Raw genomic sequence first — 25,014 nt, 5'->3', positions numbered from 1 at the left:
GCTACACAGAGAAATCCTATCTTGGAAAAAAAAAAAAAAAGGAAAAAAAGAAAGAAAGAAAACGAAACAATCAAAACTAAGGGCTGTGAGACGACTAGATGGCTAAAGATGCTTGCAAGCGAGCCTGACAACTGGAGTGTGGTCCGTGGAACCCACATGGTGGAAGAAGTGAGCAGAGTCCTAGGAGCTGTCCTCTGACCTCTATGATGTAGCAAGAGGGCACTGTGCTCCCCTGCCCCACCCACAATAAATAAGTGTTGGAAAAATCTCAACCAAATAGATAAACTAGCTAACCTTATAATATATGAAGGAGAAAGGAGGGCTTAGAAGAGGTGGTGCACATCTTTCATCCCAGCCCTAGGGAAGCAGCAGCAGGTGGATGTCTGTGAGTCTGAAGCCAGTCTGGTCTACAGAGTATGTTACAGGTCAGGTTGGACTCCATAGTAAGAGCCTGCCTCAGAAAGAGAGGGAGCCGGGATTATATGACAACTCTTGGCCCTGCATAGTGTCCCTGCTTAAATCACACAGTGGCTTCACGATGCAACTCAAAAGCCCTCCAGATCTCTGCCTTCCTGATGAGCACCCCGTGCTCTGTGCCCACCCTGCTGCCTCCATTCCTTCACTCCTTAGATGCTGGTGAGTTCAGTCTAACCTTCAGGTGGCCTTCTGGCTATGGAACACTCTTTCCTCAGACCAGAACCTCCTTCAGCCAGTGTTATGAGAGCCTGCGCAGTATCAAAAGTGTTCTAGAGGGGGCTGGAGAGATGGCTCAGCCGTTAAGAGCACTAATTTTTCTTCCAAAGGTCCCAAGTTCAATTCCCAGTAACCACAGGGTGGCTTACAACCACCTATAACAGGATCTGATGCCCTCTTCTGGTATTTCTAAATTCAGCTACAGTGTGCTCATATAAATAAAATAAATAAATCTTTAAAAAAATTAGCAAAAAAAATGTTCTAGAATGCTAAGGATAGAGTCCCTGCAGGGCTGTCTTCCTCCTCTCACTGAGACCTCTTCCTATGCACGCAGGCATCGGTTGGCTCCTTTATCACCATTACATTTTGTTTCTATCCACTGTGCCCCCACTGTCTCACATGATAGATTTGCTGTCAGTTTCCAGACTAGAACAGCAACTTCAGAGGAACAGGCTGTCTCTCTGGTCTGTACACAGCATCCTGCTAGTGTCTGGAGCACAGACCAGCACATGATAGGTGGACAACAAAGAAATGAAGTCGGGCGTGGTGGTGGTGATGTTGGTGGTGGTGGTGGTGGTGGTGGTACACACCTTTAATTCCAATACTCGGAAAACAGAGGTGGGCAGATTTCTGTAAGTTCCAGGCCAGCCTGGTCTACAGAACTCCAGAACAGTCAGGGCTACACAGAGAAATCCTGTCTCAAAAAAATTAAAGGAAAAGAGGAGGAGGAGCAGGGAAGAAGGAAGAAAGGGAGGGGAAAATGAAGGGGAAGAAGGAGGAGGAAGAAGAGGAAGAGGGGAAGGAGGAGGAGGAGGAGGAGAAATTAGGCGGTAAATGATGACTAGGTTCACTGCTTTTAAAATGTAAGTCATGGAGGCTAGTGCTCTTTTCTTCCAAAGGTCCTGAGTTCAATTCCCAGCAACCACATGATGGTTCACAACCATCTGTAATGGAATCTGATTCCCTCTTCTGGAATCAACGAAAACAGAACAGTTGTATGTATAAAATAAAGATATCATTGAAAAAAATTAAGGCCTGGGCAGCACGATGGCTCAGCTGCTAAGGGGGCTTGCAGAGAAACCTGATCGGCATGAGTCCAGTTCCCCAGGACATGCATAATACAAAGAAAGAACCAACTCCAGCAAGTTGTCCTCTGACCTTCATATATGTGCCATGGCATACCAAACTAAAGTTTTAAAACTGTGATTTAAGTGTTTAAAAGCGGGGCAGATCTATATATACTGACAAAAAAGATGTCAACAGGTTAGGCAGGCTAGGCAGGCTAGGCAGGGTAGGCATGGCAGCACACACCTAAATGCCAGCACTAGGGAGGTTTAGGCTGATGGAGCTCTGTGAGTTTGGGGCCAGCCTGGTCTACACAGAGACTACTCTGGGGAGGGGGTACACATAAACACTCAAAATAAAGACCAAAGGGAACAACAGTGGTTTACACAGCATTACACGTAACATGATACATTTTTGTAACAATAAATAAGAGTGGTAAATGCATAACTAGGTGTGGTCGTGTGTGTGCCTATCATACCACTGGGGAGGTGAAGGCAGAAGAAACAGGAATTCACAGTTGCCCTTGACCACACAATGCATTCCGAGACAGCCTGGGCTACATGAGACTCAGTTAATGAATTTAAAGAAAAGGAATGAGAGATCTGCCCTGTGTCCTGGCTGTCTCTGAGATGTCAGACCACGGTCCACACCAAGCCACACTGAGTGTTCCTGCTAACCCCTGCGATGGAAGGCTTATCAGTTTGTGTTGCACATCTGAACTGAGGCAAACAAAGGGCTTGTGTTTTTGTTTAGGTTCTGTAACACTGGAGATTGAACCCAAAACTCAGAGCCAAACTTGCACAAGCCAAACGTTCTACCACTGAGCTAGCAACACCCCAGTCACATGATCAATTTTGATAACATGTAGGGATATAACTTTGACATACATACACTTTGTGCAAAATAAAATAACAATAACACTGTTTTCATTTTGTTTGTTTCAAGGCAGAGTTTCTCTGTGTAGCCCTGGCTGTCCTGGAACTCACTTTGTAGACTAGGCTGGCCCCAAACTCAGAGATCCCTCTGCCTCTGGCTCTGCCTCTTGAGTGCTGGGATTAAAGGTGTGCACCACCATACCCAGCTATAATACTGTTTTATAACACACAATAGTCTATGACTGTAGCACACTGATTTTGCTTATGGTTTTCTTTGGAAACAGGGTCTAGTCCAGGCTGGCCTTGAATCTGCAGTCTTGTCCTGACCTTCTGAGTACTAGAATTCGAGGTATGCTTCACCATGCTGGGCCAGGAGATATTTTGTTTTCATTTTTAATTTTTATTTTATCTGTGGGGCACTTTGCCTGCATACATGTTGGCCCCATGCCCAGTGCCAGTGGAGGACAGAGAGGTTATTTGGTATCCTGGAACTGCAATTATAGACAGTTGTGAGCCACCATGTGGGTGGATGGGAATTGAACCTGGGTCCTAGGGAAAAACAGCCAATGCTCTTAGCCATCTCTGCAGCCTCAAGATGATGGTTTCATAAGCACACAAGAGCTGCCTTGTGGTAATATTACTTTCCATCTCTGCACCTACCTAGCTAACTTCTCTAACACATCAATTTTTGGAACTAGAACAGCAATACAGCAGAGTATTTAAAAATGCCAGTCTAGGGGACTTGATGCAGTCCCCAGGGACAGGGCTGGATGAAGCCTGGTAAGCAAGCTGGCGTCAGCTGCAATGAGCTTGACTGAAGAAACACCATGTGCCTGCACGTGTGGGGATGGGCAGCAGCATTATGGACCCCTGAGAGAGTCACTGTCCTTGTTCCACGTCAGCTGACAGGGTGTTTCATATCCAAGGTGATGTGGACATTGTCTCGGTTCTGACAGCACTGTGTGGATCTCATCTGCCCCCCTCCCCCAATGAAGACCTTCCAAGTTTGGGGTGCACCTGGACTCGGGTGGGCAGCTGCCTATCTGCAGGTCACACAACTCTAAGAAGCAAGTTCAGTCCAAACCAGGGTTGCCCGACCCCACAGGCACTGTTCTAACACCTTGTGACCATAACATCAGCAGTGAGCACCTATGTGCTATGGCCTGCCTTACAAATGCTCCTATTTGAGGGCTGGAGAGATGGCTAAGTGGTTAAGAGCACTGGCTGCTCTTCCAGAGGACCTGGGTTCAATTCTTAGCACCCACATGGCAGCCGCCATTGTGTGTACGGTGGGGCGGGGGGGGGGGATACTGTACTATTTCCAAAGGGGAAACTGAGGCTCAGAATGATATAGTGGCCTGCCAGGAATCCTACACAATTCCCTCCCCCAGAGTCTGAAGCTCACTGGCCAGCTGCTAACCACTGTGCACGCCCAGTGTCATGGATGCCACAATGGACCTCAGACTTCTACTGGGAGTCAGGGTACCGGCTGCCCAAGCAGCCCTGGGTGATGGAAGCTCACAGCTCTGTCAATGGAACGCAACCCCTTGATCAAGGTCCTGACACTCCCTGAGGGCAGCTCACAGCACAAGACTTATCTATCAAGAGCATCAAGGCCTCAAGGTAGGTCAGGGGAGGATGTCTTCATCCAGCCCAGGGAGGGCTGGTGGAGCAGGAAACACTGTATCAGAGTTAAACTCCTCACTCCCTTGATCTAAGTCCTCTGCCTTCTGATGCTGGCCTAAGATGCCTGGTCTGCCTTGTAGGTCAGACCTGCACTGTAGAGACCCTGTAGAATGGCTGGAGGTGAGGCAGCTGATGAGGAGAACAGCAAGAGGGCAGGGCTGGGACTGGGGATTCCATTCTGTCTGGGGAGCGCTTGTCTAGCAAGCATGGGGCTCTGGGGTTGATTTCCCAGTTTCTTCCAAGTTTAGGGCACGTTAAGACTCAGACAGACAGACAGCTGCCTGTCTGCAGGTCACACAACCTGCAGGCCAACCTGTGATACATGAGATCTTGTTGAAGAAAGGAAGAGAGGGAGGGAGGGAAGAAGAAGAAAAAAATGGGGCTGGAGTTATGGCACAGCCTTCTCTTGCGAAGGACCCAGGTTTGGTTTCCTGCACCCTCGTGGCAGCTAGCGACTCTCTGTAACTCCAGTTCAGGGGATCTGACATCTTTGCCATTTTCTAACAACTATGGACACCAGGCACACATGAGCTACGTGGGTGTACATGCTGGCAAACACCCATATACATAAAAATAAATAAATCTATGAAAAAAGAAAAGAAGGAAAGAGCCTGAGTTCTTAGCACAGTGGGAATGACAGTCCCCAGCAGTGACCACTGAGTGGGATAAATGGATGGGATTTTGAGAACAACCAAGGATCCCTGGCTGGGGTCAGGACATTGGGTTGTCTTCTGTCTACCCAGAAGTCATTCTCTAGCTTGGGACCAGCCTGATGGGAGGCCTACTCTGGCTCACAGTCACTAACCCAACTGCCTCACTGCATCTGAGGCACATACTAATCCTTCCTTCACCGTGAGGCTATGAGGATGGGACCCTCGGACAAAGTCCTGAAGGAACATTTGATTGGTTACAGCAACCACTGTCCTGGTAGTTCTAGGCTTCCTAAATGTCTGCTGGGGGGTCTGCAAAGGATGTTTCCTTAGGGACAGACACACCTGGCTGCAACCCGGGGAGTTGGGACATATCCCTGTGTTGCTAAGCCGCAGGCCTTGCGCAGGCAGCGGGTAGTTAAATAACAACTGGAGAGTTACTAGCACATGGTGTGAAGTCAAGCAGGGGCAGCTGCTGCTGCTGCTGTCGGGTGATCTGGTGAGGACACCCACGTAGCTCTGTAAGCCTGGCCACGCAGGCTACAGCAGGCAGCTCTGACTCAGCAGGACCCAGGCTCAGCCTCCTTATATACCCAGCCTGCTTCTCCTCTACGGTTCTCTCTGTAAATGTCGACAGCTGCCCCAGCTGGACATAGCTGCCCTACAGCAGAACACGGGGAGCTGTACTGCATCCTCCTCCTTGCCCCCACTTCCCAGGAGCCATCAGGCCCTACATTCCCCAGCCCTGCCCCCTAGTCTCTGCTGCACTCCACCCTGGCCCCACCATCTCATCTACAGTCTCTACTGTGATCCTCAGGCCAGCCTATCCCTCTCTCTCACACTTGAACCAGCTTGACCTGCTGGGGTTCCAGCTCCTTGCTTTGCCCAGTAAGGGCAAAGCCAAGTCTGGCTTGGTTATTTCAGGGTAAAGCAGAGAGCCTGGTACACAGTAGATGCTCAATAAGTGCCAGCTGGATGGCAAATGGATGAATGCATGTACAAACTGACCATGTTGACAGGATAAGAACAGTAACACAACAGGTCACAGGCGGGTGGCACCTCTGCCTGCCAGGCCCTGCCCCCGATCTTTTACACAGCTTTACTCATTCGCTGCTCCCAGTCATGCTACAGGCCAGGAGCTAGTCCTCTAATTTTATATGAAGGCAGGACATACAGCAACGTTAGTTTACCAAACGTCACATGGGCAGTGCACTGCAGAAGCAAGACCAAAGGGTTTAGTTGTGCAGTAACCAGATACAGCGTCCCGGGTACCAAATCCTTATGCTCACCTCGTGAAGCCAGAGCCACCAGGATGAAGATGTGCCCAAGGACAGGCTGAAATCTCTTCCTTCTCTGAAGGGTGCCTATTTCTGGGGGCTCCATTCAAAGGAAACTCCTGGGGCTGCTGCGATGGGCCAGTGGATAAAGCCTTAAAGCCTAAATTCCCGACCTACCCACAAACACAGGTGCTCGCACACATATGCAAACACTCTTTTAGAAGGAGGAGTGGGTGATGGATACAGACCCTGGGGAATCTGAACCTGGGTGGGTACAGGACAAAGCCTTGGGCCCCCTTCCCTCTGCTCAGGCCTCCCTTTTAGGGATTCGGGCCTGAACACCTACCTAGTCTGGGACAGAAGCTTTGAAACAGTCCTCTGCCTCAGGGGACCACGCCTTAGGGCTTGCCTGCAGGCTGAAGTGGGGGGACCAAGCAGTCAGGACTCGGCGCCATGCCTTCCTTCTCAGGGGCAGCTCTGCTTTGTGTGGGATTCAGAAAAGGCTTTGCTTTCACTGAGGAGAAGTTCTACTGTTCAAACAACTTCAGAGAACCAATGCCCGGAGGGATAAATGTCCTTGTGACAAAGTACCCTGCTTGTGTCTATCTGGATGACTTTCAGGGGCTCCAAAGTAGTAAGTTCTGGCTTGGGAGAGACAGAAGGGCCAGCCTAGCCAAGTTCAATGTCAAGGCTGTCCACACTGAAGTTCCCTGGTCTGGACACCAGCTTCTCTTGCCTCTAACAATATCCCTCCTGATTTTCTCTGGAATAAAAGACAAAGCCTACGAGGGTCAGGGATGTGGCTCAGTTGGTAGAGTGTTTGTCTAGCATGCATGAAGCCCTAGGTTCAAATCCCAGCACCTCCCATAAACTGGTGGCAAGTGCCACCGAATACCAGTAACTGGGAGATGGACCAGGATGATCAGGGTCATCTTCAGCTACAAATTGAATTAAAGGAAGGCAGCCAGAAGCCCGGCATGGTGGCACATGTCTTTAATTCCAGCACTAGGGAGGCAGAGGCAGAGGCAGATGGATCTCTGAGTTGGAGACCAACCTGGTCTACAGAGTTCCAAGACAGCCAGGGCTATGCAGAGAAACAAAACAGAACAGAACAGAACAGAGAGAGCAGCTTGCGCTACTGAGGCAATGTGCACGCACAGCCAGCAGCACACATGCACATCACATACAAAACACACGTCTATGCACACACACGGAAAATGGAGAGAGAAAACTGCATGGTGCCCTGTTGTTTGGCAAGGGCACATGAGGCCTGAGACCCTCTCAGGTAGGTCCTTGTTGTAGGGAGGGGCGAGACGGGTTCAGAGTAGAGGAGCGGTCCGTGAGCTCCAGTCCAGGTTGCTCTGACTCCAGACCATTCTTTCCACTCTGTCCGTGCCTCCTCCCTCTCCTGCCTGGCTCTCCCCCTCCTCACCTTCATCCAGGCTCCTCCCACTAACAGGCAGGCCCAGCTGTCTCGCCCAGCAGCTGGCTCTCCCAGAGGGCCCGGCTTCTGTAAACCATGTTGCCTTTGCTCCCTGCTGCCTGCTCACTTCATCATGCCCCCTTTCTGTTGGCGGGTGTTGGAGGGGTACATTGAGACATGGTCTCATTATATAGTCCTTGCTGGTCTGGAACTCACCATGAGATTGGCATTGGTAATGCCCCTGTCTCCGCTCCCTGTCTGCTGTGATTATAGGTGTGTGCCACCATGAGGGGATTTTTTTGGAGTGAGCGAGTTTGTGTGCCTGAGCATGTGTAAAGGTCAGGGGGAAAGGGAGACAGGTCTTGTCCTGCAGCCTAGGGTACCCTTAAACCTGTCCTTTCCCCGATCAGCCTTCCATGTGCTTGGACACCATGGACACCTGACTTCCTTTATGGCCCTTGCTGGCATTTCATCTAGTCTCTGCCCTACAGTTGCCTGGCAACAGCCAGGTGTGTGCCTGACTCACTTAAAAGGGGCTGCTTGCGCTGGGTGGTGGTAGAGCACGCCTTTAATCCCAGCACTTGGGAGGCAGAGGCAAGCAGATTTCTGAGTTCAAGGCCAGCCTGGTTTACAAAGTGAGTTCTAGGACAGCCAGGGCTACACAGAGAAACCCTGTCTTGAAAAACAAAACAAAACAAAACAAAACAAAAAGGGGCTGCTTGCCCCCCCCTCCATCTCTTGCTCCTGCTCTGTCTTATTGTTCCTGCCCCCCCATTCCCCTCCCCACACTCCACGGCCTCTCCTCTCCTCTCCTCTCCTCTCCTCTCCTCTCCTCTCCTCTCCTCTCCTCTCCTCTCCTCTCCTCTTTCTCTCTCTCTCTCTCTCTCTGCCTTTCTCTCTCTGCCTTTCTCTGTCTCTACTCCCTCAACTCTCTTCCCCATGCCCTGAATAACCTCTATTCTATACTACATGACTGGTCCCTCAGGGAGAAGGGGTGCCTCAGCATGGGCCCACAGAGGCACCCCCTTCCCCACACCTGACTGCACCAAACATATTCCTTCTCTCCCTGCTCATCACTTGAGGCAGCATGGTCCCCACTGGGAAGCTCTGGGTGCTGAGTCAGGGCTCTGCTCTGGCCTTCCCCTGAATCTCCATCAGAATCTACATGGCCCTGGACTGTGGCAATTTGCTTCTTGGACCCTAACAAGACTTTAAGTTCTTGAAGGGCAAGGTTTCTTCCCACTAAATCCAGCACAGGGCAAGACACATAGTAGGTGCTCCACAAGCACCTAATGAGTGCTTTGGGTTGTTGGGATTTTTTGTTTGTTTGTTTTGGTTTTGGGTTGTTTGTTTGTTTGTTTGTTTGTTTAGTTGGTTTTGCAACAAGGTCTCAAGTGACATAACCCAGGCTGGCTTCAACAATGTAACAAAGAATCTTCCGGCCTGACCTGTCAAGTGCTGGGGTCACAGGCGCACCATGCCTGGTCTGTATGGATTGAACCCAGGGCCTCAGGCACGTGGTGCAAGCACTCTACCAACAGACCTGCATCCCCAAACCCCCAACAGACAACTCTTGGTGCCCGGAGTGTGCCAGGCCTCCCTGGTAGTGCTGGGCAGACAGCAGTCCTTGCTCTTGGCCTTGCTCCTGCAGGAAGCCTCCCTTGACTTCTTCAGGCTTTTACCTGATTCCTACTCTATGTCATTCATCAAACCTCTGCGCCCGAGAGGAGCATCCTAGGAAAACACAGGAGGTGACACAACGCTGTGCCTTTCCTTGCTGGCCCCAGGACACTCAGCAGAGGTTGCTGGTACACCTTCAACCTTTTGCCTCTTTCTTTTACTTTGTGCTGTGATCTCGCCCTTCTTTCCTTCCCTTCCTCCTTCCCCAACCCCCATCAGCCGTACCCGGTTGATGAGTTCGCCAACCATGCCTGTCCAGGAACCGTTGGGCTCAGGTGCCCCGTAGAGTCCGTCCTCTACCAACCGCAGGCGGTATCGGAAGCGCAGGAGCTCGGCCAGCTCCCTGAGCATGTCCACGCAGAAGCCCTCGAAGCGCTCATTCCCCGACAAGGCCTGAAAGTTGGGCCGGCGCATAACATACGGGTTCTCCTGAGTGAGCAAAAGAGAGTAGGAGTCAGAGCTTAGGGGTCTGAGTCAGGGATCCTCTGGCTGCTAGAGAGGAATCTGCCCCCAGTGTAGGGATGGATGGCAGACCCCCTGCATGCATGCTTGCTTGCATATTCTGTTTGTTATTGTGTGTACAGAACATGAGTGTACATGTGTGTGGAGAGGTCCACTACAGGTATCCCTCCTCAGGAGCTATCTGCCTTGATTTTTCTTTTTATCTACTGTATTTTTAAGTATATGGTATTTTGCCTGTGTGTCCATGCCTGCTGCCAGCTAAGGCGAGAAGGTAAGGTTGGATCCCAAGAAGAGTTACAGATGGGTGTGAGCCCCCATGTGTGTGCTGAGAACTGAATCCCTCTCTTCTGGGGGCAGCCAATGCTCTGAACTGCTGAGCCTTCTCCCCAGTCCTCCCAGCCACCTTGTGTTTGTTTACTGTTGTTTTCCTGAGACAGGGTCTCTCACTGGCCTAGAACAGAGTAGAGTAATGTAGGCTGGCTGGCCAGCAGGCCCCTGGGGTCTGCCTGACTCTGCTTCCCAGGCACTAGAATTACAAGTCACACTGTTACACTGAGCTGCCTCTGGAGCTCTGCTTGTGATTTTTTTTTTTTTGGACTGGGTCTCACGGCACCCAGACTGAACCCGATGTATAGACAAAACTAGCTTTGAACCCCTGATTCTCTTGCGGCTACTACCCAAGGGCTCACACGACAGGTGTGTGCTACCGCATCCAGTGGGTGCACACACTCCTTTAGAAATGCTGTGAGCAGAGAACAGGCCTGAAAGCTGAGGAGGTTGGGGGTGAAGGCATTGGCTCTGCCAGCCTCTTATAAGACTGTCACAGGGAGACAAGTGACTCTACAGCCAACCCAAAGCTCACTGGGCTCCAGCCCATCCCTCCTACCCCCTCCAAAAAATGCCTTGGATCAAGGTGGAGGGGATCCAACTGGGGCTTGCATCAAAGTAGAATGAAGTTTTCCAAGATTCTCTTAGGACACACATTACCCAAATTATCACACGCACAGGTCCACACAGGACCAGACTCAATCCTACCGACAGCTATAGCTCTGTCGTCACATATATGGGTGGTTTCAATGTAGAGTTCTTTTTTTTTTTTCATACAGCCAGGAGTGAGTCACTACACCAACTTTACGAGCCACCGATGTGCCCCAAGAGAGTGTCCTTCACCAGGATTTCACTCCAGCTCGAGCTGCCACGCAGCAGGCAGGCATGACACGCCAGATGGTGAAATTGCAAGAGAATCTGGAAGCCTAAATTGTTTTGTAAAATCTCCTGATTATGAATGTTAGCACGTCATTCAGAGTCTAATGCCACACCTGCCAGTGTGCAATGCCTGGCCTTTTGCTATGTGGATGTTCTTTTGAGATTTTAAATTTCTGTGCGTAAGGGTGTTTTGCCTGCATGTATGTCTGCATACCACATACATGCCTGGTGCCCACAGAGGTCAGGGGAGAACACTGGACCTCCTGAAACTGGAGGACAGTGAGAATACCATGTGGGTGCTGACAACCGAACTTGGTCCTCTACAAGAACAGCCAAGTGCTGTTTGGTTTTTGAGACAAGGTCTCACTGTGTAGACCAGGCTGGCTCCAAAGTCACAGAGCTCCTCCTGTTTCATTTGAGAACTGGGATTAAAGGTGGCCATCTTAAACTCCCGATCCTCCTGTCTCAGCTGTCTGAGATGTGTGTGCCATCATCTGTGACTGCTCTGAGGATTACTTTTGAGGGTCACAAGAAAGCTTTACTGATCTCAGAGGCAGAGACTTCAGAGTTCCAGCAGAGCACGGGCGTCTGGAGACAACTGGAATAAAAGCATCACTACCTTGGCACTTATTGTCTAAATGGGTGGTAGGGCAGTGTCCCATTACACAAAGGGAACTTAGGACTCAGAAAACACCTAGGAGAGAACTCTCTGATAGTAACGACCATGATGCTTACCATGGAATAGACCCCTCCCCATGTCCCTCTGGGTAATTTTTTAAATAACTTGACTTTAAAAAATTATTTATCCTTAACCAGGTGGTGGCAGTGATGAGGCAAGCCTTTAATCTGAGAACTTGGGAGGCAGAGGCAGGTGGAGTTCTCTGAGTTTGAAGCCAGCTATCTACAGGACATCCAGGACTACTACCCTATGCCAAATTTTTACACATATAAACACACAGAGACAGTGCACACACACAGAACACACATATAGGTCAATGGACACTCTATGTAGTCTGTTCCCTCCTTCCACCTCCATGTGGGTTCCAGGACTCTAACTCTGGTCATCAGGCTTTGGGACAAGTGCCTTTGGCTTCTGAGCCCTCTCATCAACCCCAGGTCATTTGGCTTTAAACCCTCACAGAAGTCTATATTAAAGGGAGTATTTTTAGACTTTTTGTTTTCTTTGCAAAGCTGGAGACTGAAGCCAGGGCAGGGTAGACAAACAAGCACCCTATCTCTAAGCCCGCCCCCAGCCCCTCACTGGCAGTCAGGACTAGCTCTCTAAGCCCCGCCCCCAGCCCCTCACTGGCAGGCAGGACTAGCTCTCTACTGCAGAGCTCCATCAACCCTCTCTATACATTCATGAAACAGGGTCTCACTAACTTGCCCAGACCCCTGCAGACCAGGGGAGCCTTGAACTTGAGAGTCTCCTACCTCAGTCTCCCAAATAGCTGGGATGAAAAGCCTGCACTTATTTTTAATGCACACACACTGGTGTCCAGAGAGCAGGTGGCAGATGTGGCCATCCTAGTCCACTCCCACCCCCTCACTTTACCTCCCCCAACTCCATCAGCAGGTGGTGGCCACTCTCCCACTTCTTGGTAACTGGCTTTATACTTGTTTTGACAGGCAGAAATTATGCTGGCTAAATTCTGGAGCCTCAGCCTTCAGAGCAGTAATGAGACCTCCACGTAAGTAAAGCCCAGGCCAGCCGGAAGGAGGACGGGTGAACCAGGGACTGGAAGCCAACGGGAGTACTCGTTGATATTCTAGGCTTCTGTTACGTCTTGACTAACCACAAGATGAGGGTAGTTAGTAAGCCCCAGTAGGGACAAGTTGAGAATGACCCAATCATGCCTCATAATCATGAGAAGTAACAGTTCTAAGTCTGAGTTTTGGGAGTTTTTTAAAAAGCCATAGACTTCCCATGAGACCAGGGTACACCACAGGCCTGTGCAATCTCAGACCACAAACAAAACTGAGGGACAGCAGGATAGAGGGAGGCTGGGGCTTCTCTCACTCCCAAGCTGCTTCTCCAAATGCAAATATGTGGAGCGGGAACAGGGATGTGAGATAACACTAATAATAGCGGCGGCCGCTAGTGTTTCTCGTGGGCTTGCTGTGTGACAGCTCTGTCAGCGTGGGAGGGTGGTATTATTACCTCTGTCTTACAGCTGAGGACACGGAGGGAAGTCACTGTGACTCCAAAGCCCCAGGCTCTGCTCTTAAGCCCTATGCCAGACTGAGCTCAAGTGGACAGAGTGGGGGAGTGGACGTGGGAGAAGCCAGACAAACCGAGGGGAGCCGGAGAGTAAGAGACAAGAAGAGCGTGTGCTGGGGCTGGGATTCTCCTGCCAGGTCAAACAAAGGAGGAAACAGGTTAGGGGTAAGGCATCTAGACCAAGGCCCCCAGCCAAAGCAGAACAGAGGGAAAGAAAGCACAGAGCTGAGATCCACACACGGCTTGCACACACCAGAGCTCTGCTGGGTCCCACGTGCAAACAGACCTCCAAATCTGAGACGGAGGGACCTGGGCTCCATCTGTCCACAGTAGTCTGAGCTTACAGCAATGGCAAGGATACCGAGCACAGAACTCCAGCAAACAAGACGCAAGACTGCAACTTACAGCCCTGGGCACTCAACTAAAGATCCAAAGCCACAACGCAGCCCCCACCCCATATTAAGGATTGAACCCAAGGCTCCCACTGAGCAATGCCCCTAGGGCTCTTCATTTGTTTGTTTCATTCGTTCATTTGAGACTGAATCTCACTAAATTGCCCAGGCTGGCCTTGAACCATTGATCTTCTTAACGGTTCTTAAGGAGGAGGCTCTTAGCCAAAACACTCTTTAAGAAGCCCAGGGCTGTGGACAGGCTAAGGGCGTTGCAGAGCCCAGCTCTCAGAAGCTGTCCCATGACTGGCTGAGCATCTATGCACAGAGACACAGGCCCAAGAAAAGTCACTGCAGCGGGGCTTGGGTGGGAACAAAGACCTAATTTGGAACACGTTAAAGAGATCATCAGTGTCATAAAAGGATCCCAGGCAACCACGAAAATAGCAAGGTCTATAAGATATATTAAGAGGGAAAAACGAGCCAGCTACAGAACAACCTGTACAATATGCTGTTCTCTGAAAGAAAGAGCTGGGGTGTGCTTGTAGATAGAACATTTCTGGAAGCTGCTAGCCTCCAAGAAAGGAAAATGAGGGTCCAGGGAGGGATGGCAGCTGGTTTTGTCCTTATTAATTTTGGGGGGGTTTGTTTAGCTTGAGACAGGCTCTCACTGTATGTACACCACACTGGACTCAAACTCAGAAATCCACCTATTTTTGCCTCCTGAATGCTGAGATTAAAGGTGTATGCTACCATGTTTCTTTCCCACTTTCTTTATTAACTCTTGGTGAAAATTCTATCTCCCCCTTGTTTTATCATCTGTCCTCTAACCAATGCTGTTAAATTTCTGTTTTAAAGTAAGACCTCACACTGTGCCCTCAAACTGCTTCACCCATATTCTGGGGTTACAGGTGAACATCACTACGCTGGGCTGCTGAAGACTTTAAAAACTACAGATAGGTATAGGTATAGTTATAGTTATAGCTATAGGTGTAGGTGTAGGTGTAGGTGTAGGTGTAGGTGTAGGTGTAGGTGTAGGTGTAGGTGTAGGTATAGGTATAGGTATAGGTATAGGTGCAGATGTATATACAGATATAGATTTACTTAAATGTCTACAGACTGCAAAGGGTTAAAGCATGTGGAGCCTCAGTAAAAAGGCCTGTCCAGCAGCTGGGCAGGTACAGTGTCTGCTGTGCAAGTGTGGGATCCTGAGCATAGAGCCATGTAAAGCCAGGCTTGGCATCAGACCCATGTGTAAGCCCAGTGCGAGGCTGTGTGTATTGTGAGGTGGAGACTGGCAGACCTGGGGCTGTGGTGAGGCCTATGGACAGTCTAGCAAAACAGCAAGCTCCAGAGGGAGGAAGAGAGGGACAAGGGAGAGAGGGAGAGAGAAGGAAGAGAAGGAGAGCCCTTTCAAAACAAGACAAAGAGCTGGCAAGATGGCTCAGTGGGTTAAGACACCTGGCCACATGGTGGCGTGGAAGGAGAGACTCAACTCCCACATGGTTTTCTCTAACCTCCACAATGGCACTGTGGAACCCGTGTGAGCAAAGATACATGCATATAAACACACACTCCAAATGAAAATACATACATACATACATACATACATACATACATACATACATAAGATAGAGGGGCTGGAAGAATGACTTAGAGGGTAAAATACCAAAACTGTGATAGCCTGAATTGTATCCCCAGAACTCACATAAAAAGCCAGACGTGGCCAGGCATCTGTGCCTCACACCTTTAATCCTACACTTGTGAGGCTGAGGCAGCTGGATCTCTGAGTTCCGGGCCAGCCTGGTCTACAGAGTGAGTTCCAGGACAGCCAGGGCTACACAGAGAAACCCTGTCTGGGAAAAAAAAAACAACAACCAAGATCTGATGGGTGGAATCTGTAATCTCAGCAGTCCTACAGCAGGATGGGGTGTGTCAGAGACAGAACTGACTGGAAGCGCATGGGCCAACCTGTGTAGAGTACACACTACAGTAAGAGCAACAGGAGAGACCTTGCCTCAAAACAAGACAGGAGGAGAGAACCAGTTCTTAGGAAAATATCCCGAGCTCCACACACACTAACATTAAACATAAACATTACAGAAATGTTTAAACAGATTCAAGGGCCAGTGAAAGGGCTCAGTGGGTAAAAGGTGCTTGCCACCAAGCCTAAAGAAAATTGTTCCATACCCTAGACTCACATGATGGAAGAAAAGAATCAACTCCTACTTATAAGTTGTACACACACACACACACACACACACACACACACACACACACACAGGATTTTTGTTTTGTTTTGAGATAGTATTTCTCTGCTGTCCTGGAACTCAGCCTGTAGACCAGGTTGGCCTCAAACTCAGAGCTCCATCTGCCTCTGCCTCCCAAGTGCTGGGTTAAAGGTGTGAGGCACAGATGCCTGCATGTCTGTGCCTTGAGAGTACTGGAATCAAAGGTGGGTGCCACCACACCTGGCTCAAAAGAAAGTCTTTTAGTGGTTAAAAAAAAGCCTAGTAGGTTTACTCTAGTAAATATTAACACTGAAGCAGGCTATGATGCTTAGGGCAGGCCAGTAGGGCAGAGGGTTAGAAAGTCCACATGCAGATGGATATTGATCCCTGACAAAGGTAAATAAGTGTGGGAAGGCCAAATCATTGCTTTACTAACTGGCACTCCTCAGTTACACATCCATAAGGAAAGATTTCAGGAGAGGGTACTACATTTTTAGGAAACAAGAAAATCTCTTCCTGATTTTGTGGTAGGCAAAGAACTCCAAAATTCTTCTTTTATTTCCAGAGCTTTGAAATGAATGTTTGCTTTGTAGACCTAGCTTCCCTAGACTGGCTAGGGAGACCAGGGTGGCCTAAAAGTTGTGGTGATCCTCCTGCCTCTGCCTCCTGAGTACTGAGGTTATAGATGTTTTCTACCATACCTAGTTGAATTCCTAAATTCTAAAAATATTAACCATAAAAAAAAGCTGAGCTGGGGCATGGCTCAGTGGTATAGAATTGGTCTAGTATGTGGGAAGACCTGGACTCTAGCAGCACACACAGATACACACAGAGAGATGAAGACACAAGACATAGGTGTGTATCTATGTGTGTCTGTGCTACTGGGAATGGAGTCTCGAGCTTGGCATTGACATGCAGGCAGATGACCTGACTCTGAGCTGTCTGCAGCCTTCACATTACTTTTTGACTCTGAGTCAGGGTCTGGCCTGTAGGTGGGCTCTGGGACTTGAACTCAGGTAAACAGTCTTTCACAACAAGGGCTTTACTTGCTAAGCTAGCTCAGCTATCTTGCTGGCCCAGCTTACATCCTTTTATCAAAAGATACAACTAAGAACGAAGATGCAGGGCTGGGGAGATCACTTGCTCACTTGCTCACTCGCTCGCTCAGGGCTGCTCTTTTAGAGTTTGCGTCTTAGCTCCACACGGCATCTCCCAACCAGCTGTAATTCCAGTCTGGGAGGATCTGACACGGCCCCATTCTAGCCTCTTCAGGCACACAGACATATACACATTGTGCTGGCTAGTCTGTATGTCAACTTGACACACACTCGGGGCTCTGAGAGGAGGGAACCTCAACTGAGAGAATGCCTCCATCGAATTGGGTTGTAGGCACCCTGTAGGGCATTTTCTTAATTGCTACTTGTTGTAGGAGGACTCAGCTCACTGCGGGTGGCACCATCCTGGGCTGGGGGTGGGGGTGGGTGTCCCAGGAATTATAAGAAAACATGCTAAATTCGCCATGGAGAACAAGCCACTAAGCAGTGATCCCCATGGCCTCCCTCAGTTCCTGCCTCCAGATTCCTGCTCTCATCTCCCTGGATGATGGACTACAAGCTGCAAGACAAACCCTTTCTTCCCCGAGGTTCTCTGGTTCACAGTGCTCTACCACAGGGGGGTGGAAATCCAACTAAGATGCCCGTAAAATAATAAAAATAAAATGAAAAATTTAAATAATACGTACATCACTTTAAAAAAAATTAGACAAGATGACTCATAGAGGGTGGGAAGATGTCTGTGATACACATATTAGGCAAAGGACATGTCTTCAGAAAGTCTAATTTCAAAATTAATGAAAAGGTCATATCCCTCCCTTTTTGGGGCAGTGCTGGGATGGGACTTAGGGCATCTTACATGCAAGGCAAATCCTTTACAAATGAGCCACATCCCCAGTCCCCCAGTGAGGGGCTAGGGTGTGGCTCAGTGGTAGAGCCCTGCCTAGAATTTCCCACTGAGGAAATCTTGGGCTTGATTTCCAGCAGGAGACAGGATAGGGACAGGTAATCTCTTGGAAGTGAAAACACAAATAAAGTAAAGCAGGAAAGATTCTAGATCATTCCCGATCAGCTGCTTGCCTTTTATCAAGCCAGGACCTAAATCCATGTGAATGAAATCTAGGAGTGCAGTTTATCAGATCCTGACCTAAGCTGCCCTCTGTTAGGAGTGCTTTAGCCCCTCACTTTTTGTTGTTTTGTCTTGTCTTTATTGAGGCAAGGTCTCTCTAGCCCTGGCTGGTCTACAACTCCCTCTGTATACCAGGCTGACCTTGAGCTCACAGAGATCTGCTTGTCTCAGCCTCCCAAGTGCCAGGATCGAAAGCATGCACAACCACACCCTGCTTATTCTCTCACTTATAAATTTTAATTTTATTATTTGATATGTATGGGTGTCTTGCCTACATGTATGTCTGTGAACTACAATAGCAGTGCCTGTGGAGGCCAGAAAAGGGCATCAGGTCCCTTGGAACTGGAGCTATAGACAAGTGTTAACTACCATATGGGGGTGCTGGGAAACCGGCACCTCTAAACCCGGATCCTCTAAAGAGCAACTAGTGCTCTTAACCATTGAGTCATATGGCCAACCCCTTATTCTCTCACTTCAAAGGAACCAGGGGCAGAGGAGAGAGTGCTGCTATGGTCACACAGGGTGTAGATGGCAGTGTCAGGCCCAGAGCACAACCCTGCAGACAGGAAGAAGCACAAAGTGAGGGGATATGGCCATCAAGGACAAACACATGTCACCTCAGATCAGCTCTGACACCTTCTGCTTAGGCAATCCTCAACACAAGTTCATAAGTTCTCCCCTGCCTCTATTTCCTCTGAAAGTGGCTTCCTAAAGGTGCTGCGCTCAGGCCCATGAAAGCTGACGGCTCAGCGGTGTGAACAGTCACAGGACTATGGACAGCCACTACAGATGCATGGTCCAGCCAGGCGTGTGGGCACACATTTTTTCAATCCAAGCACTTGGGAGGCAGAGGCAGGCAGATCTCTGTGAATCTGAGGTCAGCCTGGTTTACATAGAGCTGCAGGGCAGCTAGGGCTACACAGTGAGACACTGTGTGGAGAATAGAGTAGAATAGAATAAAATAGAAGGTGTTGATGACCACTGGGAAACGTCCAGTCACACACTTGAGGACGCTCGTCTAAACTGATAGCCCAGATGTTCTCTGTGCACGGCCACTGCATCTGCGAGCCTTCCTCCAGCTTCTCTCTCTGCCTCATCTCTGTGAACCCCTCATGACCTTGTCTGGAATGGTCTCCCCCATCCTGCTGGCACTACGTCCCCTCAGTGCTCCTCCAAAGCACCTGTTGACTCCTGTCTGTCTCTAGAATTTGGGCCAGGCCAGGAACACAGCAGCTTCAGCAAATATTTAAGGAATTAAGAAAAGAATGGAGGGGACTGGTGAGATGGCTCAGTGGGTAAGAGCACCCGACTGCTCTTCCGAAGGTCCAGAGTTCAAATCCCAGCAACCACATGGTGGCTCACAACCATCCGTAACGAGATCTGGCGCCCTCTTCTGGAGTGTCTGAAGTCAGCTACAGTGTACTTACATATAATAAATAAATAAATCTTTAAAAAAAAAAAAAAAGAAAAGAATGGAGTTAATGAATCAAGAATAATATTGGTTCTCAGGCCTCGGGGACTCCTCTGAACTCCTTTCCCTGACCTCTGGCTCTGCTATCCACAGAGGTCTTATCTCCTTCATTCCCAGGCTGTATTGGGGATGGAGCACAGCACACACAGCCCCCACCAACCAGGCCTCAAGGCCCCTCAGTGGGGCTATTAGGGAGTGTCTGGCTTCCCATCTACAAGCCATCTGTCCCTCTATAACTGGTTCACTGGCTCTTCTCCAAGGGTACTTAAGGTCCACCTTGGGTCAGAAATTTCCTGGAAACAGGCTGCTAATAAGAGTTCCTAAGACCCTGTGAAAGGCGTCCCTGAACTTGCATGTCACTGTAGTGAGCAGCCCCAGCTCAATGTCCCTGAGCATGTGGACAAGGCAGGGTGCAGGCCGTGGGCCTGGCTGCCGTGAACAGTGGAGCTACCTGACCTGTCCAGCTGCTCAGGAAAGCTCCTGCCTACCAGACCTTGTGTGTAAGCCTCTGCCTACAGGACACAGTGTTGGCAGGGGGCAGTAGGGTGCAACCCAGAGAGCCAGGCTTGACCTGACACTCTACGCAGAAAGGGACTTGCAGGGGACTCTCCTTATTGTACACAGCAGGAAAACAAAATCCTCCATTGTCACCATGGAACAGTTTGTGGCCAAGAGTAACACCTAAATAAGGCCTAGTGTACATTTGTTTTTGGAGACAGGATTTTATGTAGCTCAGGCTGGCCTTGAAGTCCTGATCTTCCTGTCTTTACCCTGAGTACGGGGCCTATGGTGCAGGGAATCAGACCCAAAACCTTGTACATGTTGGGCAAGCACTCTACGGATAGAGACAGATCCCAGCCCTTGTTGACACACAAGGCCCACATCTCAACTTAGGTGGGGATAGGAAGTAGAAATCCCTATGACATTGGATTGCATCCTGGCTTGGAGCTCAGGGTCAATGACTATCATTTTAAAGCACAGCATTTATGAATCAGACTCATCCTTAGAGGTGGGGCTTCTGGTCCTGGCTCTGCTATGCACTGGCTGGTATTTCATCTCTTTGGTCCTCAGTGTCCACATTTTAAGGTGGACCCTGAACAAGCTGGCATGGGTCAGCACTGTAGACTGTTAAAGTATGACAAAATGACCATTCTTGCAATGACGATTATCAAGAGCATATCACAGAACCCGGGTCCCCTGCAAAGTCTGTGCCCTCTCCTGCTCTGGCTACGGCTGGGAAGGTAACACCTTGGTCACAGTCTGGCCTTGCTCTGTGCATGGGATACACCCCAACTCTATATACTGACCTGTGCCAGCTTAGGGACTCCTCCCCATCCTGAGGTGTTAGGACAGGTTGGGAAGCTGTTTCAGGAAGACCCAGAATTAGGGCCCATCTACCTACTGCCCCTTGCCCTATGTGGGCCACTCACCAGGATAGTTGTGACCACCAGAGTCTTGTTGGCTAGAGTCTGTGACAGGTTGATGTCCAGGGTGGTGGCATTCATGGCCAGGGTCCGGTTAGAGTACCACACCCCTATCTGGGGACAGACAGGGTATCATTAGCACAGAGCCTGTTCATTCTTAGAAGTCTCAAAGACCAACTCCTAGCAGGGCTCGCGCATCACCCTCGGCCTGCTCACCTCTCGGTGGCCCTGGCGGGACTTCTCCAGGATGCGCAGTGTGTAGTTGGTCCTCTGCCCTTTGCTGTTGAACTCAACCCGCCCGGTCAGCCCATCATACTCTACCTAGCAGGGCAGGAGGAGGGGCAGAGGGAGGGGAGGTGGGGCCCAGAGATGGGCGGAAAGGCCAGGCAGGGATGAGGCAACAGTAGGGAAAGGCACAGAGAGAAGTAGAGAAAGAGGAGGAGGAAGAGGAGGAGGAGGAGGAGCATCAAAGAGAGAAGAGATGCAGGGGAGCAAGGCCCAGAGAGCACACAGTCCCCACAGGGACAGTGGCATGGTCAGACAGGACACAGGACAGTCAGCATGGGGAGAAAGCAGAGGGAGGGCAGGGGAGACACAGTCAGTGCCCCTGCCTGAGGCGGCTGCTGCTCCCCTCCACCTCCACGCCCCTCGCTCCTGGCTCACCATGCGCAGGTAGTTCATAAGGCTGGTCCCATGGGGCCAAATGTTGGCCGAAGTGCAGGCCAGTGGCTTGACGCCAATCTCCTGGCTTCGGTTCAGTTCTCGGACAGCGCTTACCACCACGTGCACAGCATCAAACATCAGGGCTGCGGACAGCTGAGTGGGAGGCAGTAAGGCAGGGAAAGTGTCAGTGTGGTGTGGATCCCCTGAGGTCCCCTCTGGGGTCACCTCAACCTGCAGACAACACCTATCTTTGCAGGAGTGGAAAACTGGTAGGGCAGGGAGAGGGAGGGCTGTAGTGTCTTCTGGGGACAAGGGTGACAGGGGAAAAGTGCAGTGTCTGATGCTTGCTGAGACTACATGGCCATGTCTATTTGGAGAGGGTTATTTCTGAGTGTGTTTGTTTGTTTGTTTGTTGCCATTATTATTGGTTTGTTTGTTTGTTTGTTTGTTTGTTTTCTTCTGGTTCTATAAGATAGGATTCACGTAGCTCAGGCTGGCCTGGAACTGGATATGTAGCTGAGGCTGGTCTTGAACTCCTGATCCATCTGTCTCTACCTACCAAATGTTGAGATTATAGGCATATGCCACCATGCTTGGCTTGTCTGAGAGGAGTTAACCAAGATGGCCAGTTGTCTTCCTGAGCTTGCCAAGTCTGTGTGGCTAAGGTAAGTGGGCAAGGCATCCACTGGCACCATCTACGTGTGAATGGGGCACTTTATGTTACAGGAGAATGAACACAGGGTAGGAGAGGAGACGGAGGAGTTTAAGTATTGATCCTGGGCACAGAAAGCACAGAGCTCTGAGCTGAGAGCCTGGTTCTAGTATTTCCTGGCTGGATGGCCACGTCTCATCAACCCCTTTCTGAGCTTGGGATTCCTCCACCCAAGAGGAATGGAGGAATGGTTGTCTCCACCTTGAGGGCAGCTCTGGGGATTAAGGGGATAACGCACCCCAAAACAAAGGCAGTACTGAGAGCTACTCATAGTACTCAGAGTACATAGTACTCTGTCTCTAAACAAATAAATAAAATAAAATAGGAAGCACAAGTTAGGTCTTTCAGCCAAGGAAGCATTTGAGCAAAAAACTTAGTAAGAGGGAGGTGCTAGGGCTGGAGAGATGGCTCAGTGGGTAAGAGCTGCTCTTCCGAAGGTCCTGAGTTCAAATCCCAGCAACCACATCAACCATCCGCAATGAGATCTGGTGCCCTCTTTTGGTGTGTCTGAAAACAGCTACAGTGTACTTATGTATAATAAATAAATCTTTAAAAAAAAAAAAAAAAGAAGGAGGTACTGGTTCTGCAGGACAGTGCTTAGGAGATGGGGGCAGTGGTGGGGGAGCACAAATGGCCAGAGGCCATGCCTGTCCTGGGTTGATGATGGAGAAGCTTGAGATATTGAGAGGAAGCCTGGGTCAGACTCATCACGGGGCCTCACTATGAGGTCTTGGGTATGATTAGAATGAGATTCACAAGCTGTCCCCAGAGTCAGTGCACAGTGTGTCTCATGTGCCAGTGGGTATCTGTATGCTCACCGCAGGGCCAGGATAGGTGCTGGCTTCACAGTTCTCCCTCCAGGACATGTTGAGGCTGCGCACAAACTCTGGGTAGAAGGGGTGGGAGGTGTTGAACATGGAAAAGCCCAGGATGTTGGAGGAGTCCTCCACGATACCATCCAGATGCAGGATGGGAAAGTCCTGGGACCAAGAAGAAGAGTGGTAAGGCCTGAAGCAGGACTGAAGTAGGGAAGTGAGGTAGGTGGGAGTTGGGGAGGGGTATAGGTCAGAGTACGTACCATGGTGGTGAGGATATACTTGTAAAACGCTGAGGTCATTCCCAGCTCCGAAGCCTGGAGAACACAGGAGAGGCCGAGAGGCAGAGAACGGGGGAACCCAAGAGGGGAAGAGAGATTTAGAGACAGGCCTGGTGAGGAGACACCCAGTAGAAAACACAGTAAGAGACACCCAGACAAAATGAGCAAGCAGGAGACACAAGTGAGGGTAGAAGGGACCTGGGTCCCTTGCATTCCACCATGCTGACTGGTGCCAGGCAGATCAGAGAGCGGGGCCCTCGGATGTCCACTGTTTCCAGTGAAGGCACTCAAAACTTCCTACCAGGGACAAATGGAAGCCTGGGACATGGGGCAGGCAGGGACAGAAACCTTAGCCTAAGACATCCAATGTCATTGGCATTGCCAACATTTAGGGCTCAGCTTGGTTGATCATCTATCAGAAAAGAACCCAGGCGCTGGGCCTGGGGGCATGGACCTGTAATCCCAGCTATTCAAATGGCTTGAACCTGTCTGGGCTACAGAGTGAGCTTAAGGCCAGACTGGCAACTTTGGAAGATCTTGGCTCAAATGAGGTGGAATGGCTAAGGATCCAGCTCAATGGCAGAGCCCTCAACTAACAGACACAAGGCCACAGATTCAATCCCCAAAAATACCAAAAGAAAAAGAGGAGGAGGGAGGGGTAGGGAGTGAGGAGGGCAAGGAGAGAGGAGGATAGGAAAGGAAGGGAGAGGAGGAAAGAAGGAAGGAGAGAGGGAGGGAGGGAGAGGAGAAAATGAAATTCTGCAGTTGAGGCAATCAATTAGAATTTCAGGTCCCTTCTTTAAGCTCTCTCCATCTTATGATTCTCCAGGAGGACAGGCTGCATGAGGCTCCTCACATAAGAACTTGCCATCCTGACCGCACAGGAGGATTCTAACATTTCAGGGCTCCAGCTTGTACTTTTAGTGGGGTAGAAGCTGGGCTTGCACACATGGGTATCAGGGAAGGGCAAGACAGAAGAGAGGAGACCTCAATGCACACAGTACCCTGGGAGAGGCTGCGGTCTCTGCCCAGGAGGCCTGTCAACCCAGAGCGTCTTCCCTAAGCCCTCTATATCCTCAAGAGCCTGATAAACACTTCTTCCAGCAGCCTACAATCAGCAGTGACATATGGTTTTAATTAAGAGAAAAATAAATGAAAAACAAATGGAGAAAAATAATACAAATTTGATTATAAAGAAAAATTAAGCCCAGGGAAGGGAATGAATGATTAATGAGTGTGGCTCACTGATGGATGGCATGTGTTAAGCCCAGGGGGAAAGGTCCTGGTGCTCTGGGCCCTTGCCTCTAGAAGCCCAGCTTCCATGTCTATATGATGTTCAAGATATCTGCCCTGAGTGGTGGGGGAGAGTCCCAGTTAAGGATATACACAGAGCTCCAAGGAAAACCCTAAAAGTTCTCAAGTTCAAGATCAGGCTGAACTACCAGAAGAGAGATCTCACCTCAAAAACAACAGTGGCTAGAGGGATGGCTCTGCAGTTAAGAGAGTGTACTGCACCTGCAGAAGACCCAAGTTCGATTCCTGGCACCCACTTGGCTCACAACTGCCTGTAACACCAATCCCAGGGGACTCCCACACCTCTGGCTTCCAA

General features: G+C 49.8%; 1 protein-coding gene across 2 annotated transcripts in view; it reads right to left on the bottom strand.

Moving 5' to 3' along the window:
* Grik5 (glutamate ionotropic receptor kainate type subunit 5) overlaps positions 1 to 25,014 on the bottom strand; it is a 61,666-nt gene that overhangs the window by 26,997 nt on the left and 9,655 nt on the right. For both annotated transcript variants that reach the window (XM_029479516.2, XM_021166366.2), the window contains exons 7-12: positions 23,388 to 23,441; positions 23,128 to 23,289; positions 21,598 to 21,750; positions 21,151 to 21,255; positions 20,941 to 21,048; positions 9,575 to 9,778 (exon numbers count right to left, since the gene is read on the bottom strand). In XM_029479516.2, the coding sequence (XP_029335376.1) occupies positions 9,575 to 9,778; positions 20,941 to 21,048; positions 21,151 to 21,255; positions 21,598 to 21,750; positions 23,128 to 23,289; positions 23,388 to 23,441 (786 nt within the window). The remainder of the gene's footprint in view (positions 1 to 9,574; positions 9,779 to 20,940; positions 21,049 to 21,150; positions 21,256 to 21,597; positions 21,751 to 23,127; positions 23,290 to 23,387; positions 23,442 to 25,014) is intronic.

The sequence above is a fragment of the Mus caroli genome, unplaced genomic scaffold (assembly GCF_978045245.1).
Source record: "Mus caroli unplaced genomic scaffold, Mus_caroli_1 scaffold_8, whole genome shotgun sequence".
NCBI classification, from domain to species: domain Eukaryota; kingdom Metazoa; phylum Chordata; class Mammalia; order Rodentia; family Muridae; genus Mus; species Mus caroli.
Note: the sequence above shows the minus strand (reverse complement) of the source record. Positions and strands in the feature narration are given on the sequence as shown.